This window comes from Coregonus lavaretus, assembly GCF_964263955.1.
Source record: "Coregonus lavaretus genome assembly, chromosome: 34".
In the NCBI taxonomy this organism is placed as follows: Eukaryota; Metazoa; Chordata; class Actinopteri; order Salmoniformes; family Salmonidae; genus Coregonus; species Coregonus lavaretus.
This window is the reverse complement of record NC_140021.1, coordinates 11,910,265-11,930,793: the sequence shown is the minus strand read 5'-3', so window position 1 is coordinate 11,930,793 and position 20,529 is coordinate 11,910,265. Positions and strand designations below refer to the sequence as shown.

At 43.1% G+C, this 20,529-nt stretch overlaps 1 protein-coding gene across 1 annotated transcript; it reads right to left on the bottom strand.

Annotated features, from left to right (window-relative positions):
* Window positions 1-659: 659 nt before the first annotated feature.
* On the bottom strand, window positions 660-19,471 carry tfr1b (transferrin receptor 1b). Its single transcript, XM_084152334.1, has 18 exons — window positions 19,406-19,471; window positions 16,144-16,195; window positions 15,829-16,048; window positions 15,546-15,723; window positions 15,221-15,358; window positions 15,043-15,130; window positions 14,719-14,847; window positions 14,556-14,648; window positions 14,263-14,402; window positions 14,021-14,190; window positions 13,708-13,827; window positions 9,998-10,083; window positions 9,757-9,820; window positions 9,489-9,636; window positions 9,313-9,403; window positions 3,545-3,766; window positions 3,313-3,462; window positions 660-3,160 (listed from the first exon to the last, which is right to left on the bottom strand). Exons 2-18 carry the CDS (start codon window positions 16,186-16,188, stop codon window positions 2,948-2,950), a joined length of 2,295 nt encoding a protein of 764 aa, XP_084008460.1. The 5' UTR covers window positions 16,189-16,195; window positions 19,406-19,471; the 3' UTR covers window positions 660-2,947.
* Window positions 19,472-20,529: the final 1,058 nt, after the last annotated feature.

The window sequence follows — 20,529 nt, the reverse complement described above, 5'->3', positions numbered from 1 at the left end:
CAGCCGCCAGCGCGCTGCGCAAATTATCGCTTGGGTAGGGATTAGCTGCTTTTAGCAACGCTAGCATTTTCATACTAGTGTTGCTAGGAATTCGCTTGCACATAAACGGAATAGTCCGCTGGAAACCAGAAGTTAAGTAACATTTAATTTCAGTTTACTCTGCTGATTGTCTGTAGGGTTGGTCCTTATGCAGGGGGTAAATTGAGAAAAAACATTAACAGAATGTAAATTTAACTGCCTTTCCAAATGTGGGTCTCTTGTAGACCCACTTCCTCTCCGTTTACCTCTTCAAAATAAAAGTCCTGCACTTGCGCCATACCTGCGCAAGAATTTGTGGGGGATTTTTATTATGACATGAGGTAATCAGAGAAGAACTGCATGGGTCTACAATGGTCTAAAAACAGACCCAGTTTTGGAACAATTGTTTTATTACATGTTCCATTAATGTTTTGTTTTTCTCAAATTCCCCCCTGCATAAGGACCAAGCCTACACACAATCAACAGATTAAGTTGAAATATTCATAACATTTCTTTTTTAGCTAATTCCCAGCAAAACTAGTGTAAATACTAGCATTGCTAAAAGCAGCTAGGCTAATGGTGATTTGATAGTTAGCTTCCAAGCACAATTAATGATCAATAACCACACACACACAGTCCAGTACGCTAAGCCAAAAGGTTTATTGAAGCACAACAGAACAATAGAAATCATTAACAGTACAAAACCTCTAAAAACACCCATAAACTGTCCCCTACAGCATTGTAACACACACCAAGTGAGTGGTAGAACAGTTAGATGAACATGTACAAGTTCAGACTAGCACTGACAAGTCTAACAGAAATGTTACTAGTTACCTGATTGACAGTGTGATCAATAATCAAAAGAACAATAATCATTTAGCGGACAGCTACAACAGGAGTTTCAGTGTCTGATAATTCATGCATGGGAAAATACATAGGAATAGAATCCTATTGGCCTGAATGGGAATACCTGTTGTAGGGATTGCATTTCTAAGGGAAAATACAGCAACATGCCATAGGACACACAGGAGGTTGGTGGGACCTTAATTGGGGAGGACGGGCTCGTGGTAATGGCTGAAGCGGAATCAGTGGAATGGTATCAAACACATGGTTTCTATGCGTATGATGCCATTCCATTTGCACCGTTCCAGCCATTATTATGAGCTGTCATCCCCTCAGCAACCTCCACCGGTAGGACGTATCCATTATAAGTAGTTCAGAGGGGAACAATAGAGCAGTAGTAGGTCACACACAGAAAGAGGACATACGTACTAGACTGTGAACACAAAGAAAAATACAGTTATAAAACTCTGGGAAACACTGTTCCCGATAAGTTACTCCACCCTTCAGTGAAATATGGGAGTCACTGCCCCCGATACACACACACACACACACACACACACACACACACACACACACACACACACACACACACACACTGGTAGGCAAAAACTACCATCAATGCTTGTCATTATGGAAAACACTGCTCCCGATAATGGTTCAGATCAGAAATATAAACCGCTGCAAAATAAGACTGGTTAACAGATATGGCTCTTTCACTGCCTGAATTATATTATTTCAGGATATAAAAAAACTCTATAAAGCTCCTTTTATAAATTCAGCTCAGAGGCGAGATTTGAGCCTGTTTTTTGTTGTTGCCCATGTTGCATCTGAAATTACACCCTATTCAGTTCACTACTTTTGACCAGAGCCATTTAAGGCTATATATAATAGGGTGACATGTTTAACATGCCAAATTCAACATACTCTGTATTACTCAGCCAATCAAAATGTGACAGTCATGACAACCGCCGCCGTCGGGTACCCACGTTTGTGGTGATACCGTTGCTGCGGGTTTCTGTTTCCATAGTATTGTGGTAGCAGCAGGTGGTGTATTTCTGTTAACAGAGTCGTGTATACAGAAAAAGTCTGACCATCTGTAGCTGGACAGTTTTTCAGAATGTTTCATCCGTATCAAAGCGGTTCCGTGTCGGTCTCAATTATAATTCTGTTCTCCCTTTAACTGCAAGGCAAACGGGAAAGGGAATATTTAAACCAAATGCCTTGGGACCTTGGGTGGTTCGACTGTCTGTTTACATGACTCTGTTGCTTCAGCAGATGCTGCCGTAGTAGGAGACAGTATAACTGTCATAAGTATGGAAGGCACTGCTCCCGATAACTTTATCAAATTAAACGATAACTTTATCAAAAGCCAAACAAACGCCTACCCGTCATAAGTCTGGAAGGCACTGCTCCCGAAACTTTTATAAAAACTAAACGACTTAAACATTTATAGTGAGCACTGGCACTGATAAATAAATAAACTCTTAACTCAAACTAACGACATGAAACTGCCATAAGTCTGGAAGGCAGTGCTCCCGATAACTTTTATAAAAACTAAACGACTTAAACATTTATAGTGGTCTCTGCCACTGATAAATAAAATATAAATAGGCTCCAAGGGGTTAGCGAGCAAGTTTGGGGGGTGGGGGGAGTGAGATGAAGAGGGATCAGACAGTGATGTCACCAATCTCAACATTCTTCAGGAAGTCCAGTGACTGGGTCATCACTAGTTATCATATCCACAAAGTCGTAATTACGGCTAAACCCCACTTATTTCTACAATTTCTCTTCTTAAAATCTGGTTTTGAACCTAACCCTAACCACACTGCTAACATTATGCCTAATTCTAACCTTAAATTAAGACCAAAAAGCATATTTTTGTTTTCATGAATTTTTACGATAGACAATGTTGACTTTGTGGCTGTGATAAATAGTGACAACCCAGTGACTGACACTGGAAGGAACAACTTGGAAACAGTACTTCCTGGTCTCTTATGACATAATACCTCCTGACCAATCCCTGTTCATCTCATCCTGGGTTTTAAAGTGAACGAGGATGAACCCCCTCACACACAGTTAGACCGTGTTAGATCTGGTTGTCGATGTCCCAGACGTCTCCAGAGAGAGCGTTGGCACAGCCCTGTAGAGTCCAGGTGGCCAGGGCCAGCTGGGTCCGTAGTGCCTCCCTGTCCTCCCCTTCCAACATGGCTGCCATGGTGTGGGAACCATGGCCAAACAGCAGGTGGCGGAACGGAACCTCCTTGGGGGAGACAAACTGTGAGAGGAGGTTGTGTTCCACCTGTGGACAGAGAGAGGAGAATCCAATGTTCATTTATGAATCAAGACAGAACCACTACTAACTGACTTGTGTTCGCTATAAAACTGGAGCCCTATGGCCTTGATCTGTTTAGATGACAAGGGTTTGCGTTTGTGTGTGTGTGTACGTCTCACCCTCATCATGCGGTCGTTGATGTTGTGGCAGGCCAGTGTGTCAGTGAAGTCGGTGTTGAGTAGTTCAATGTTGAGGTCATCAGCAGCGGTACTGTAGGACCCAATGGCCTTTATGAGCCAATTAGCTGACAGACCCTCCGCAGAACCATTCTGTAACACAATAACATTATAATTAGGGCGGTGCCCAAAAACAACAACTACAATGTAACCAACATCAACCATGAAAACAAACCCGGGTGACTTGTTTGAGGCGCTGGTTGATTTTGACCACCCATTGCCTGAGAACCGTCTTGTAGTATTGCACGTCCAGACGCAGCACGTGATCGTGGACCAGTCGTAACGCCAACTGACCTGCGACCAATCCCGCCCCAGTGGCTATGGAACTAAGATGTTGGGCGGTGGCGTAACCAAGGTATTCCTTGTTGTCAAAAGAGGTGCCGTAGTAAGGGTAAGCCTACAACAGACACACACACGGAGACAGACAATGTTAGAGCATATATAGTTGATTTGAATATGATTTAAATCCAGTACCAGTCAAAAGTTTGGACACACCTACTCATTCAAGGGTTTTTCTTTATTTTTACTGTTTTCTACATTGCAATGAAATAACACATATGGAATCATGTAGTAACCAAAAAAAAAAAGTGTTAAACAAATCAAAATCTATTTTATATTTCACATTCTTCAAAGTAGCCACCCTTTGCCTTGATGACAGCTTTGCACGCTCTTGGCATTCTCTTAACCCCTTCATGAGGTAGTCACCTGGAATGCATTTCAATTAACAGGTGTGTCTTGTTAAAAGTTAATTTGTGGAATTTATTTCCTTCTTAATGTGTTCAGGCCTTCATGGTCGAATTGCTTCAAAGAAACCACTTCTAAAGGACACAAATAAGAAGAAGAGACCGGCTTGGGCCAAGAAACACGAGCAATGGACATTAGACCGGTGGAAATTTGTCCTTTGGTCTGGAGTCCAAATTTGGGATTTTTGGTTCCAACTGCTTTGTCTTTGTGAGACGCGGTGTGGTTGAACGGATGATGTCCGCATGTGTATTTCCCACCGTAAAGCATGGAGGAGGTGGTGTTATGGTGTGGGGGTGCTTTGCTGGTGACACTGATTTATTTAGAATTTGAGGCACACTTAACCAGCATGGCTACCACAGCATTATGCAGCGATACGCCATCCCATCTGGTTTGGGCTTAGTGGGACTATCATTTGTTTTTCAACAGGACAATGACCCAACACACCTCCAGGCTGTGTAAGGGCTATTTGACCAAGAAGGAGAGTGATGGAGTGCTGCATCAGATGACCTGGCTTCCACAATCCCCCGACATCAACCCAATTGAGATGGTTTGGGATGAGTCGGACCGCAGACTGAAGGAACAGCTGCCAACAAGTGCTCAGCACGTGTGGGAACTCCTTTAAGACTGTTGGAAAAGCATTCCAGGTAAAGCTGGTTGAGAGAATGCCAAGAGTGTGCAAAGCTGTCATCAAGGCAAAGGGTGGCTACTTTGAAGAATCCCAAATATAAAATATATTTTGATTTGTTTAACACTTTTTTGGTTACTACATGATTCCATATGTGTTATTTCATAGTTTTGATGTCTTCACTATTATTCTACAATGTAGAAAATTGTAAAAATAAAGAAAAACCCATGAATGAGTAGGTGTGTCCACACTTTTGACTGGTACTGTATATACCAGTCAACAGTTTGGACACCTACTCATTCAAGGGTTTGTCTTTATTTTTACTATAATTTCCACCGGTCTAATGTCCATTGCTCGTGTTTCTTGGCCCAAGCAAGTCTCTTCTTCTTATTGGTGTCCTTTAGTAGTGGTTTCTTTGCAGCAATTCGACCATGAAGGCCGGATTCACTGTCTCCTCTGAACAGTTGATGTTGAGATGTGTCTGTTACTTGAACTCTGTGAAGCATTTATTTGGGCTGCAATTTCTTAGGCTGGTAACTCTAATGAACTTATCCTCTGCAGCAGAGGTAACTCTGGGTCTTCCATTCCTGTGGCGGTCCTCATGAGAGCCAGTTTCATCATAGCGCTTGATGGTTTTTGCGACTGCACTTGAAGAAACTTTCAAAGTTCTTGACATTTTCCCTATTGACTGACCTTCATGTCTTAAAGTAATGATGGACTGTCGTTTCTCTTTGCTTATTTGAGCTGTTCTTGCCATAATATGGACTTGGTGTTTTACCAAATAGGGCTATCTTCTGTATACCACCCCTACCTTGTTACAACACAAGTGATTGGCTCAAACGCATTAAGAAGGAAAGAAATTCCACAAATTAACTTTTAAGAAGGCACACCTGTTAATTGAAATGTATTCCAGGTGACTACATCATGAAGATGGTTGAGAGAATCCCAAGAGTGTGCAAAGCTGTCATCAAGGCAAAGGGTGTCTATTTGAAGAATCTCAAATATATTTTGAATTGTTTAACACTTTTTTGGTTACTACATGATTTCATGTGTTATTTCATAGTTTTGATGTCTTCACTATTATTCTACAATGTAAAAAATAATAAAAAATAAAGAAAAACCCTTGAATGAGTATGTGTGTCCAAACTTTTGATTGGTAGTAATAGATATATATATATATATATATATTACACACACACACACACACACACACACACACACACACACACACACACACACACACACAGTGGGGAAAAAAAGTATTTAGTCAGCCACCAATTGTGCAAGTTCTCCCACTTAAAAAGATGAGAGAGGCCTGTAATTTTCATCATAGGTACACGTCAACTATGACAGACAAAATTAGAAAAATTTTTTCCAGAAAATCACATTGTAGGATTTTTAATGAATTTATTTGCAAATTATGGTGGAAAATAAGTATTTGGTCAAAAACAAAAGTTTCTCAATACTTTGTAATATATCCTTTTTTTGGCAATGACACAGGTCAAACGTTTTCTGTAAGTCTTCACAAGGTTTTCACACACTGTTGCTGGTATTTTGGCCCATTCCTCCATGCAGATCTCCTCTAGAGCAGTGATGTTTTGGGGCTGTCGCTGGGCAACACAGACTTTCAACTCCCTCCAAAGATTTTCTATGGGGTTGAGATCTGGAGACTGGCTAGGCCACTCCAGGACCTTGAAATGCTTCTTACGAAGCCACTCCTTCGTTGCCCGGGCGGTGTGTTTGGGATCATTGTTATGCTGAAAGACCCAGACACGTTTCATCTTCAATGCCCTTGCTGATGGAAGGAGGTTTTCACTCAAAATCTCATGATACATGGCCCCATTCATTCTTTCCTTTACACAGATCAGTCGTCCTGGTCCCTTTGCAGAAAAACAGCCCCAAAGCATGATGTTTCCACCCCCATGCTTCACAGTAGGCATGGTGTTCTTTGGATGCAACTCAGCATTCTTTATCCTCCAAACACGACGAGTTGAGTTTTTACCAAAAAGTTCTATTTTGGTTTCATCTGACCATATGACATTCTCCCAATCCTCTTCAGGATCATCCAAATGCACTCTAGCAAACTTCAGACGGGCCTGGACATGTACTGGCTTAAGCAGGGGGACACGTCTGGCACTGCAGGATTTGAGTCCCTTGCGGCGTAGTGTGTTACTGATGGTAGGCTTTGTTACTTTGGTCCCAGCTCTCTGCAGGTCATTCACTAGGTCCCCCCGTGTGGTTCTGGGATTTTTGCTCACCGTTCTTGTGATCATTTTGACCCCATGGGTGAGATCTTGCATGGAGCCCCAGATCGAGGGAGATTATCAGTGGTCTTGTATGTCTTCCATTTCCTAATAATTGCTCCCACAGTTTATTTCTTCAAACCAAGCTGCTTACCTATTGCAGATTCAGTCTTCCCAGCCTGGTGCAGGTCTACAATTTTGTTTCTGGTGTCCTTTGACAGCTCTTTGGTCTTGGCCATAGTGGAGTTTGGAGTGTGACTGTTTGAGGTTGTGGACAGGTGTCTTTTATACTGATAACAAGTTCAAACAGGTGCCATTAATACAGGTAACGAGTGGAGGACATAGGAGCCTCTTAAAGAAGAAGTTACAGGTCTGTGAGAGCCAGAAATCTTGCTTGTTTGTAGGTGACCAAATACTTATTTTCCACCATAATTTGCAAATAAATTCATTAACAATCCTACAATGTGATTTTCTGGATTTTTTTTTCTCAATTTGTCTGTCATAGTTGACGTGTACCTATGATGAAAATTACAGGCCTCTCATCTTTTTAAGTGGGAGAACTTGCACAATTGGTGGCTGACTAAATGCTTTTTTCCCCCACTGTATATAGTGAGGGAAAAAAGTATTTGATCCCCTGCTGATTTTGTACGTTTGCCCACTGACAAAGACATGATCAGTCTATAATTATAATGGTAGGTTTATTTGAACAGTGAGAGACAGAATAACAACAAAGATATCCAGAAAAACACATGTCAAAAATGGTATAAATTGATTTGCATTTTAATGAGGGAAATAAGTATTTGACCCCTCTGCAAAACATGACTTAGTACTTGGTGGCAAATCCCTTGTTGGCAATCACAGAGGTCAGACGTTTCTTGTAGTTGGCCACCAGGTTTGCACACATCTCAGGAGGGATTTTGTTCCACTCCTCTTTGCAGACCTTCTCCAAGTCATTAAGGTTTCGATCCTGACGTTTGGCAACTCGAACCGTCAGCTCCCTCCACAGATTTTCTATGGGATTAAGGTCTGGAGACTGGCAAGGCCACTCCAGGACCTTAATGTGCTTCTTCTTGAGCCACTCCTTTGTTGCCTTGGCCGTGTGTTTTGGGTCATTGTCATGCTGGAATACCCATCCATGACCCATTTTCAATGCCCTGGCTGAGGGAAGGAGGTTCTCACCCAAGATGACGGTACATGGCCCCGTCCATCGTCCCTTTGATGTGGCGAAGTTGTCCTGTCCCCTTAGCCGAAAAACACCCCCAAAGCATAATGTTTCCACCTCAATGTTTGACGGTGGGGATGGTGTTCTTGGGGTCATAGGCAGCATTCCTCCTCCTCCAAACACGACGAGTTGAGTTGATGCCAAAGAGCTCGATTTTGGTCTCATTTGACCACAACACTTTCACCCAGTTCTCCTCTGAATCTTTCAGATGTTCATTGGCAAACCTCAGACGGCCCTGTACATGTGCTTTCTTGAGCAGGGGGACCTTGCGGGCGCTGCAGGATTTCAGTCCTTCACGGCGTAGTGTGTTACCAATTGTTTTCTTGGTGACTATGGTCCCAGCTGCCTTGAGATCATTGACAAGATCCTCCCGTGTAGTTCTGGGCTGATTCCTCACCGTTCTCATGATCATTGCAACTCCACGAGGTGAGATCTTGCATGGAGCCCCAGGCCGAGGGAGATTGACAGTTATTTTGTGTTTCTTCCATTTGCGAAAAATCGCACCAACTGTTGTCACCTTCTCACCAAGCTGCTTGGCGATGGTCTTGTAGCCCATTCCAGCCTTGTGTAGGTCTACAATCTTGTCCCTGACATCCTTGGAGAGCTCTTTGGTCTTGGCCATGGTGGAGAGTTTGGAATCTGATTGATTGATTGCTTCTGTGGACAGGTGTCTTTTATACAGGTAACAAACTGAGATTAGGAGCACTCCCTTTAAGAGTGTGCTCCTAATCTCAGCTCGTTACCTGTATAAAAGACACCTGGGAGCCAGAAATCTTTCTGATTGAGAGGGGGTCAAATACTTATTTCCCTAATTAAAATGCAAATCAATTTATAACATTTTTGACATGCGTTTTTCTGGATTTTTTTGTTGTTATTCTGTCTCTCACTGTTCAAATAAACCTACCATTAAAATGATAGACTGATCATTTCTTTGTCAGTGGGCAAACGTACAAAATCAGCAGGGGATCAAATACTTTTTTCCCTCACTGTATATATATATATATATTAGAGAGAGAAATCTAGGTTACCCCCACCCCTGTATTAGAGACGGGTTATTGAACCATTTGTAAACACATCCAAACCTGACAGTGTGTGTGTGTGTGTCTCACCTTCTCAGAGACGAAGCGGAAGGAGAGAGAGGGGATTCCAGAGAAGGCCAGGAACGGATATGCAGAGTCTTCCATCTGCATGGGTTCAAACCTGATAACACACACACATTAGGCCCACTGTACACCCATATCATTGGAGTGATATATCATTGGAGTGATAGGTGTGGCGTACTCACACTGCCTTCTCAAAGTTGACTCCAGACACCTGATCATACAGAGACTTCCCAGACTCTCCAAAACCAATGGGATTCTTCACCTCTTTCATGGTGCTTTGCAGAAGGCTGTAGAGCAGGGGACTGGCAGACACTTTAACATCAGCTTTTCCTGAGGATCACACCCACACACGTATATTAAAAGGATACTTTATAATATAATATGCCATTTAGCATATACTTTATGAAGTATTTTGGTGGTGTGTGTGTGTGTGTGTGTGTGTACACTCACCAGTGACTACGCCGTCCAGGCTGATGTAGGTGAAAGCTCTTTTGTCCAGAGAGGAGAGGTAACCCTGGAGAGGAACACACACACACAACATTAAATATGACACACTGCTACTTTAGAGGCTGGTCCAATCAGCGCCATCCAGAGACATATTGTTCTCATCAAATACCGTTAGCTGAAACACTGCCTTATCCTGAAGAGGAACGTTCCACCCATAGTGTGTGTGTGTGTGTGTAGTTCTCACCTCCAGCCACTCTGTAGCTCCAACACTGCCGTACTCTCCTGCACTCCAACTGGCAAACACCAGACTCCTCCTGGGACGGAAACCATCTACACACACACAAATGTCAGAATGTGTGTGTGTGTGTGTGTGAGAGATTGTGTTGATGCATTGACGTGTGTTAATGTGTTGACATTCATGAGTGTTAATGCCAATGTGTGTGTGTGTGTTAACGCATTGATGTTTGCGTTGATGTGTGTGTGTTGATGTGTTGATGTGTGTGTGTGTTGATGCGTGTGTGTGTGTGAATGCATTGATGTGTGTGTGTCAATGCATTGATGTGTGTTAACGTATTGTATGGAACGCCATTTGTGTCTCTGAGTGTCAAAAAAGATACATGTCAAATAACACCAATCAGGACCTGAATATGACTGCACATCACATAATTTAACATGTTCATAAAAAATGTACAGCGCCTTGCAAAAGTATTCATCCCCCTTGGCATTTTTCCTATTTTGTTGCATTACCACCTGTGATTTAAATGGATTTTAATTTTTATTTAATGTAATGGACATACCCAAAATACTCAAAATTGGTGAAGTGAAATTATTTTTTTCCTCCTCAAAAAAATAAAAAAATAAAATAACGGAAAAGTGGTGCGTGCATATGTATTCACCCCTTTGCTATGAAGCCCCTAAATAAGATCTGGTGCAACCAATTACTTTCAGAAGTCACATAATTAGTTAAATAAAGTCCACCTGTGTGCAATCTAAGTGTCACATGATCTCAGTATACATACATACATACATACATACATACATACAGTGGGGAAAAAAGGATTTAGTCAGCCACCAATTGTGCAAGTTCTCCCACTTAAAAAGATGAGAGAGGCCTGTAATTTTCATCATAGGTACACGTCAACTTTGACAGACAAATTGAGATTTTTTCCCCCAGAAAATCACATTGTAGGATTTTTTATGAATTTATTTGCAAATTATGGTGGAAAATAAGTATTTGGTCACCTACAAACAAGCAAGATTTCTGGCTCTCACAGACCTGTAACTTCTTCTTTAAGAGGCTCCTCTGTCCTCCACTCGTTACCTGTATTAATGGCACCTGTTTGAACTTGTTATCAGTATAAAAGACACCTGTCCACAACCTCAAACAGTCACACTCCAAACCAGGCTGGGAAGACTGAATCTGCAATGGGTAAGCAGCTTGGTTTGAAGAAATCAACTGTGGGAGCAATTAATAGGAAATGGAAGACATACAAGACCACTGATAATCTCCCTCGATCTGGGGCTCCACGCAAGATCTCACCCCGTGGGGTCAAAATGATCACAAGAACGGTGAGCAAAAATCCCAGAACCACACGGGGGGACCTAGTGAATGACCTGCAGAGAGCTGGGACCAAAGTAACAAAGCCTACCATCAGTAACACACTACGCCGCCAGGGACTCAAATCCTGCAGTGCCAGACGTGTCCCCCTGCTTAAGCCAGTACATGTCCAGGCCCGTCTGAAGTTTGCTAGAGTGCATTTGGATGATCCAGAAGAGGATTGGGAGAATGTCATATGGTCAGATGAAACCAAAATATAACTTTTTGGTAAAAACTCAACCCGTCGTGTTTGGAGGACAAAGAATGCTGAGTTGCATCCAAAGAACACCATACCTACTGTGAAGCATGGGGGTGGAAACATCATGCTTTGGGGCTGTTTTTCTGCAAAGGGACCAGGACGACTGATCCGTGTAAAGGAAAGAATGAATGGGGCCATGTATCGTGAGATTGAGTGAAAACCTCCTTCCATCAGCAAGGGCATTGAAGATGAAACGTGGCTGGGTCTTTCAGCATGACAATGATCCCAAACACATATAACTTTAATGGTAGGTTTATTTGAACAGTGAGAGACAGAATAACAACAAAAAAATCCAGAAAAACGCATGTCAAAAATGTTAGAAATTGATTTGCATTTTAATGAGGGAAATAAGTATTTGACCCCCTCTCAATCAAAAAGATTTCTGGCTCCCAGGTGTCTTTTATACAGGTAACGAGCTGAGATTAGGAGCACACTCTTAAAGGGAGTGCTCCTAATCTCAGTTTGTTACCTGTATAAAAGACACCTGTCCACAGAAGCAATCAATCAATCAGATTCCAAACTCTCCACCATGGCCAAGACCAAAGAGCTCTCCAAGGATGTCAGGGACAAGATTGTAGACCTACACAAGGCTGGAATGGGCTACAAGACCATCGCCAAGCAGCTTGGTGAGAAGGTGACAACAGTTGGTGCGATTTTTCGCAAATGGAAGAAACACAAAATAACTGTCAATCTCCCTCGGCCTGGGGCTCCATGCAAGATCTCACCTCGTGGAGTTGCAATGATCATGAGAACGGTGAGGAATCAGCCCAGAACTACACGGGAGGATCTTGTCAATGATCTCAAGGCAGCTGTGTGTATTGAACACTATTCCAGAGGAAAAACAATACAACGTGGATGTTATGCAGTCTGATAACTGAGGAGGACTTTAGGACTTTGGGTAAAAAGCACTTGGGTACTGAATAGACTGATACCCCATTTCATTGATCCCAAATCCTTAGGTAAGGCTGTACAGGGTAATATGAATGTCAATACGCACCATAGGCTCACTGGTGAGGTGATTTCCCACAGCCAAAGTCCTGCAATAAGAGCTACGATGCTAATATTTGCATAAACTATTCACAGTTGTGTTCTGTGGGTGTCACTGAGTAGACTGATACCCCATTTCATCGCTCCACATTCCAACACACAAACCTTGTTTAACATTATCTAGTCTAAATATGGCATGATTCCACCAATTGTAGAAACACAAGATTTCGCTACACCCGCAATAACATGGGTATGTGACCAATACAATTTGATTTTATAACAATTTGCGTCACTTTCAAAGAGGGACCTTTATTTTGAAGGCGAACCGCAAATTCCACTATTGTGGCTAATCCTTATTGTGGCTAGCTTCTCAACAAATAACCCAGTCCGGTCAAGCCTCCCTGAAGCTAGCAGGCTGCTTATAACGTTAGCGTTGGGCAACAGGGTTAATACTTACTCACATGGATCCCTAAATCATTGCTAAGAATATTGAAAATGACTGCAGTTTCTACTGGTCATTGTTTTCAGGCTGGTTGCATTGGTGCTAGCTAGGATGGTACCAAACCAAAGCTAGCTAGCTACCCCAGATGTTTCTAAAAACATCTGTATCAAAGATATTTGCAAATTGTTTTGATACTGATCTTATTTCAAATGCTCACACAGACGTTTTCCCATTCGGTCGAACAAATAATGCCATATTACCAACGCAGTATTGTAAACGCATCGTGGCCGGTGTGTGTGCTTGTTTGCAGACTTGTTTTTTTTGTACAGCTTTGACAGTGCTACTGATCATAGTGGTGGTGCTTGGCTTGCACGTGCAAATTCAGCACGCACAACATTCTATAATAGAATGTAGTTATTTGACGCGTCAAATAGTGTTATTTGACGTATCTTTTTTGACACACAAAGACCCAAACGGCGTTCCATAGTATTGATGTGTGTGTGGTAATGCATTAGTGTATGTGTGTGTGTTAATGCATTGATGTGTGTGTGTGTGTGTGTGTATACATTGATGTGTGTGTGTATGCATTGATGTGTGTATTGATGTGTGTGTGTGTGTGTGTGTTAATGCATTGATGTGTGTGTGTTAATGTATTGACATGTGTGTTACCTGTGTGTACCATCTCAGACACAGCTCTAGCCAGCTCCAGCAGCAGTGTGGTCCCGACAGTAGCTTTAGCGTAGCCTGGACCCCACGCATCCCTCTGAGCCCCCAGTACCACGTATCGATCTACATACAATAAAATTAACACAAAACTCACTCACTAACACAAACACCATGCATAGCGATGAAACATTGCTCCTAAAAATGAAGCGTTCATAGATAGTCTTTTGGAGTGGTCTGCGTGCCTCGGTTGGAAAGAGCACGGTGTTAGCAACGCCAGGGTCCTAGGCTCGTTTTCCTGCTGGGGTCACACACGTACCTGGCTCAGTGAAGCCCTTGATGACTCCAAAGACGTTGTGGATCTCTGTGTCCTGCAACACGTTGTTCACCTCCACTGTGACATCATCACTACTGGCCCCTCCCAGGGTGTACTTCACATTGTCCAGTTCGCCTATAAAACTGTGAGGAGCCTCAGGCCCACCTATACGTCTGGGGAGAGAGACACACAGTTAGGCATGAGTGTGTCTGTGTGTCTGTGTGTCTGTGAGTGTGAGGTCTTACGTTAGTATCTTGGCAGCAGTGGCAGCAGTAATGCTTTGGGCCAGTACATTGGGCAGACCAGAGGACTGGGTGGGAGGGAACTGGGTGTGGTTGAAGGAGGGGAACCCAGGAGTATAGGGGTCTCCAGAACCTAGATGGACCTACAGGAGAACGTCACAGAATCAGAGCAAGAACACCAGATAAAACTTCAAAGGGTTGCAGTTGAAGCAGTACCTCTGGATCAGCCTCGGTAATCACCACTACATAAGATTCACCCTGTAGTGGTGTGTGTGTGTGTTTGTGTGTGTACTCACATGTCCGTATCGTTCAGTAGTTTGTAACTTGTAGTCTTTAGTGTCGGGGTAAATCAACACAGCAGATACTCCCAATGCGGCTACATTAGCCACCTGAAACAAACACACGTAAGTACACCAAAATCCACTGTTACATATTCTATCACATACACACACACCACACCTGCTGTGCCAGGCTGATCTGTCCTGTAGCTCTCAGTAGAATCACGGTGCCGTTCAGCTCAACCTTCAGAGTCCGTAGCAGCAGCATCAAGTCCTCCTGTCTCCCATAGTTACCATACACTGCCTTGCCCTGCACACACAAAACAATTCATCCTTGTGAGATTCAGGCAACAACTGTGATTGCAAACATCCAATGTGGCAGAAAATATGTTACAAACATGATATGTTAAAAACATGTCCCTTTCCAAGCATTTAACCGTAACAGATTATATTGGCCCAAAATATCAAAAAGATAATCAGTCAATGTGGACATTGATTGGCTGACCTTCACTTTTCCTGTGGCGCTATAGGCCAGATAGCCCTTAGGCTGGCACAACTCCTCTTGGCCAATCAGTACACGGTTTGGCTTCTCACTGTGGGGAAAGGGGATTGGAGGAGAGACCGTTAGAAGCAAAGTGGAATTATGTGTGTGTGTACGAGACAGAGTATGTGTGTGTGAGTACCTGTTGAGTGTCTGTAGTTGGACATAGTGTATGTCAGTCCAGGGCTCCATCTCCAGATTCTTAAAGCTTTTAAACACATGTTCTCCCAATGTGTTGTCTGCAATGCTCCCTGCCGCGTGATCTGGCTGTTCAACATCACTGCACAGAGAGAGCGAGAGAGACACAAAGAGAGAGAGAGAGACACAAAGAGAGAGAGAGAGAGAGCGACAGACAGACAGAGAGCGACAGACAGACAGAGAGCGACAGACAGACAGAGAGCGACAGAGGACAGTTTAGTTAATTAGTCTTTTCAGCTGTGTGTGTGTGTGTGTGTGTGTGTGTGTACCTCAGTCTGCTGTTGAAGGCGTCAGGAGTCAGTTTCTGTGCCAGCATGCTGGTGATGTCGGTCCAGGATAGAGCGGAATCTACTACAGCCATCTCAGCCACGCTTACTTCCTGCTCAGAATCACAAGGGATTGGCTCCTGGCGAGGAGAACGGTGGCTCACATAGCCAATCAGATAACCTGAAACAGAGAGGAGGCAGGAATTGGTTAGAGAGAAGGCAAGTTTGTGTCACCCAGTTCACCTGGGACAAAGACATAAGAGAGAGAGTGAGGAAGAGTATGTACCGATGATGAAGATGAAGAGGGTTCCAAGGGCCAGGTAACACACTTTGCAGTAGTTCCGCTGGGGGCGGGGCCTGTAGGAGTGCGAGCCCCCTGGTTGGCTCGCCTGCTCAGAGGGGGCGTGGTCATCTATGACATCAGACAGCTTCACCTCCAAGTGGCTCCCTCCGTCTCTCTCTCCATCTGACTGCAGAGTGAAGCTGCTGTACCGCTCACTCTTAAACTACACACACACGAAACAAAGAGGGGGAGAGAAAGAGATTTTATGTGTTTGTGGGGGTCTGAGGCAAATTGTTTGTGTGTTTGAGAGACGCTTACCATTTTGAAAAGCCCCGACCTGGCTTGATTAATAGTTGCTGCCATGGTGAATCTGGAGAGAAGCAAAGACAGGGATGTAGAAGACAGAGGGTGAGAAGGGCGGCAGGTAGCTTAGTGGGTAAGAGCGTTGTGCCAGTAACCGAAAGGTCGCTGGTTCTAATCCCCGAGCCGACTAGGTGAAAAATCTGTCGATGTGCCCTTGAGCAAGGCACTTAACCCTAATTGCTCCTGTAAGTCGCTCTGGATAAGAGCGTCTGCTAAATGACAAAAATAAAATAAATATATAAATAATAAAGGGCATTGAAAGAAAGAGAGAGAGGAAAGCTTATATCCTCATTCCGTTTCTCTCTCTTCTCCCTGAAGTCTGCACTAGAGGTGTTCACAGGTCCAAAAATAAAGTTGGACCTGGGGCTTTCCCACCCGGACACGATATGCATAAATAAAAAATAGAGACCCGTTCCAAATGGACAACTAGAACCGTTCCGTATAGACCCGATCAGAGTGAGGGAAGCAGCAGAAAAGTCATTTTATAAGCTACTTTATTAACCAGAACTGATAAAGCGGAGGGAGAGACGTGCCGCTCTAGCAGGCGGGGAGGGGCTATAGTAGACTAATAGCTGCCGTAGCTAGGTTTTTAGCATCTGGGGGGCCAGAATGTATAATGTATGCATTCACTAACTGTAAGTCGGTCTGGATAAGACCGTCTATTAAAAATGTAAAAAAATATAAAAAATAAATGATTACTTAGTACTTGTCTTCACTGCATCAAACTGGGAGAAGCTAGTTAAGGTAGCTAATGTTAGCTAGCTAGGCTAACTGAGGCTACAGTGCGCATGCGCTTTCTAATCCTACAGTTACAAATAACAACAACTCCATTCAGAATAGTAAGTAGCAGCCTATCTATTGGCTCTTGGTCATTGTAGCCTATCCTTCTCCTTTTAATTATGTCATTTTAATTCCATCTTCCATTGATTAGATATCTCCTTACTTTTGACACACATGGAGCGAGGCTCTATGATTACAGCCTATTACCAATTTGATAACTCATGATTGGCCCACAACAAGCTACATGCTCCACTCTCGTGAAAAGCAAGAGCACTAGCTTAAAGGATCAAACTCATCTCTCCCGCTCTCTCGCTCTACTGCAGCAGTCCAGTTCGGATCAGTATGGGCCCTTCTTGACAAGTCAGTTAAAATTGCATATACCCGAGATATATGACAATCATATCAGATCCAACCCAGACCCGCAACATTATTTAGAATTCTGGATCCAGACCCACTTGAGTCCCGGATCGGGTCTCGGGTATTCGAGTACAGGTGGATCTGTGAAGAGCTCTAGTCTGCACCTCTTCACTCCCCCTCATGGACTTAAAGTCACTGGATTGGTGTAAGCATCATGGGCATGACAGAATTTCCATCATGTTTCACACTTCAAGGTGGAGGGAATTAATAAACCATTCATGGAGAAGAGGGCTGTACTGTAAAAACAAAACAGAACAGCCATTCTCTATACCTGAGCTACACCATCAGGCCCAGGAATATTTTGTACTGTAAATAAATACAGAGTTTAGGTGTGTCTGTGTGGCATGTATGTGTCAAGCTCAGGTTTCTTCAGGCAGGAAGTTACAATCAAAGCCACAAACTGACACAGAAATACTTATGCAACCAACTGACACCAGGTGACTCAACATAAGAAATGATCACACACAGAGACAAACCTCTCTATCCCGTCCCCTCTCTCCAATGATATTCCTCCCTAACCTTGCTAAGTCTCAACAGTAGTCTGGACCTTGGCCTTCTCTCACACTGGAGCCAACACACACACACAAATAACAAAACTAAGTGAGAAACTCATAGTCACAGCATCAAACAGATCTGGGGCAAGGGCAAGGCTAAGAAACTCACACCATCAACTGAAAATTATTCTTCTCTAATCTGCTTCTGAGGGGGGCGTAGCCAAGTGAGAACCAGGAAATTATACATCAGTTCTCCCGCCGTTTCCTTGTGGTTGGCAGGAGAACACACACCCCTTAGAAACAGTTCTACACCCCCACACACACCATGTCAGCATCACAAGTATATCCCCCTGACAGACTAAAAATGTTTCACATTTTAGTCATTTAGCAGACTTTCTTATCCAGAGCAATTTACAGGAGCAATTGGGGTTAAGTGCCTTGCTCAAGGGCACATCTACACATTCTTCTTCACCTAGTAGGCTCAGGGATAAGAGGCTCTAGAGAACCAGGAGCCCTATACCAAAAACACACACGCACCTTCTTGAATAATGAAGAGTTAAGACACAGTAATCCCCATCTTCTTCATCATCATCATGTCCAGCTAGACCAGATTATGTTACCTAGTTAGCTAATAATAATGATATTGAGCTGTCTCTCCCATGGCATATGATATTTCATATGGTTGCTAACAAGCTAGCAGTACCCATCCGCTGAGATCATTTATAGTATGGCTTTGACATCCCTACCCATACCATCAAGGTCAGAGCTGTCACTTCCTGATCGTCAATGACTGTGCACATAGAGGAAGCCATAGTTATAAGATCCATCTGCCAGATGTCCTTAGAGACTTATAATAATATAATATGCCATTTAGCAGACGCTTTTATCCAAAGCGACTTACAGTCATGTGTGCATTCATTTTTACTTATGGGTGGTCCCGGGGATCGAACCCACTACCCTGGCGTTACAAGCGCCATGCTCTACCAATTGACCTACAGAGGACCACCAATTTACGACCAAACTACAGTTTAACAGTGATAACAGTGTAGATTGAAATACTATATTAGGAGTTAGCTAAAATAAGTACCTAGTTTGATTAGAGGCAGAGACGGTTTAAGACGTCTATGGCAAGGACATCGTATTGACTGACAGGCCTGGCTCACGTGGCTACCATAGCATAGATAGCTAGCCATATTTTTTATTTTCATGATTATCATTGACAACTTGAAAGGGATTTATATCCATAAAATGTTAGCAGTTAGCTAGCTAGCGTTAGTTAACTTTAACTAGTTCACGTTCCAGACACACAGATACAGTAGCTAGCTAAGATAGTTTCGATGTAAGCAAGAGTTTTACAGTTCAGCACAATGTAAAAACCTTATTGGTTGCATCGCAGCTATATCTATGTTAGCTCAGCGATCTTTGCTATCTACAGCTTATCAGTAGAAAAAAAAGCGACTGTTGGATAAAACTCTGGTGTTATCTTTAGTTAGCTAGCTTGCTACATAGTCATATTATTATCTCACCTTTCTCTGCTGAGTGTCTGCCCTCTCTACTCTCTCCGGCAACCTTCCCTGTCCTTTTGAAGAATGATGCGTGCTTGGCGGTACTTCCGGGATCACGTACGCCACGGATAGATCAGTGAGACAGATATGTCACTGGATGTATAAAATGTGAAGCATCCGCTTGACGTTAAAACTCACTACCAAATATGACATTTGAAATGTCTTTATTCTTTTGGAACTTGTGTTAGTGTAATATTTACTGTTCACTTTGTATTATTTATTTCACGTTTGTTTATCCATTTCACTTGCTTTTGCAATGTAAACATATGTTTCCCATGCCAATAAAGCCCCTTAATTGAAAATTGAATTGGAAGACCACTGGCTTTGGCCGACATTCATGAAACATTTGATCTCAATACCGTTTTATGTTCCCAAAACTAAAATCTGTTATGAACAGAGTGGACAAAAAATGTATAGGGCTTTGATAAACATTTCATGCAATTCTACTACACGATATATGACTGGAGAAATTAGCAGAATCTTTTTTAATACGATGGTAGCCTAAGCCTACTCTACTGACACTGACGACAGATCAATAAAACGAAGGTTACCGTATGTAACCACGTTTCAGTGTTGCCAACTCCTCAGTAAGGAAAGTAGCTATTGGCTGTCCTAAAAGTCGCTAGAAGTCGCTAAATGACGTCATCACCTAATTTGCATAATTGGCCATGTGCATGTAATTATGATGGACGCTGTAGGAAAGAGGAATAATGTTGTGGGAGAGACAAAAAGTGAGTAAAAAAACACCCTAAATATGTTTAGAACTACAAATGACCTTTCTTCTGTCGATTCTTGTTTTTTAAAATGTTTTACATTTACATCCCGCCCTGAATGTAAGCCAGGGCGGGATCAGCCAGCGGCGGCTTCCCGCATGCGCGATTCATTTGCAGTCTGGACGCCGAGGGGTGAACATCTCCTGCTCTGACTGCAGCTGGGAGGGACTGCTGCGCGAGGACTGGGCCGCCTGTGAGTGCTTTGGGACGGGGGTGGGGCCCAGGGTGGGGCCCACGGCAGCACCCGCTGCTCGTTGAGAAGAGTAAGAACGATATGTGCTTTCACGTCAGAGTCTCCAAAAGTCTCCAATA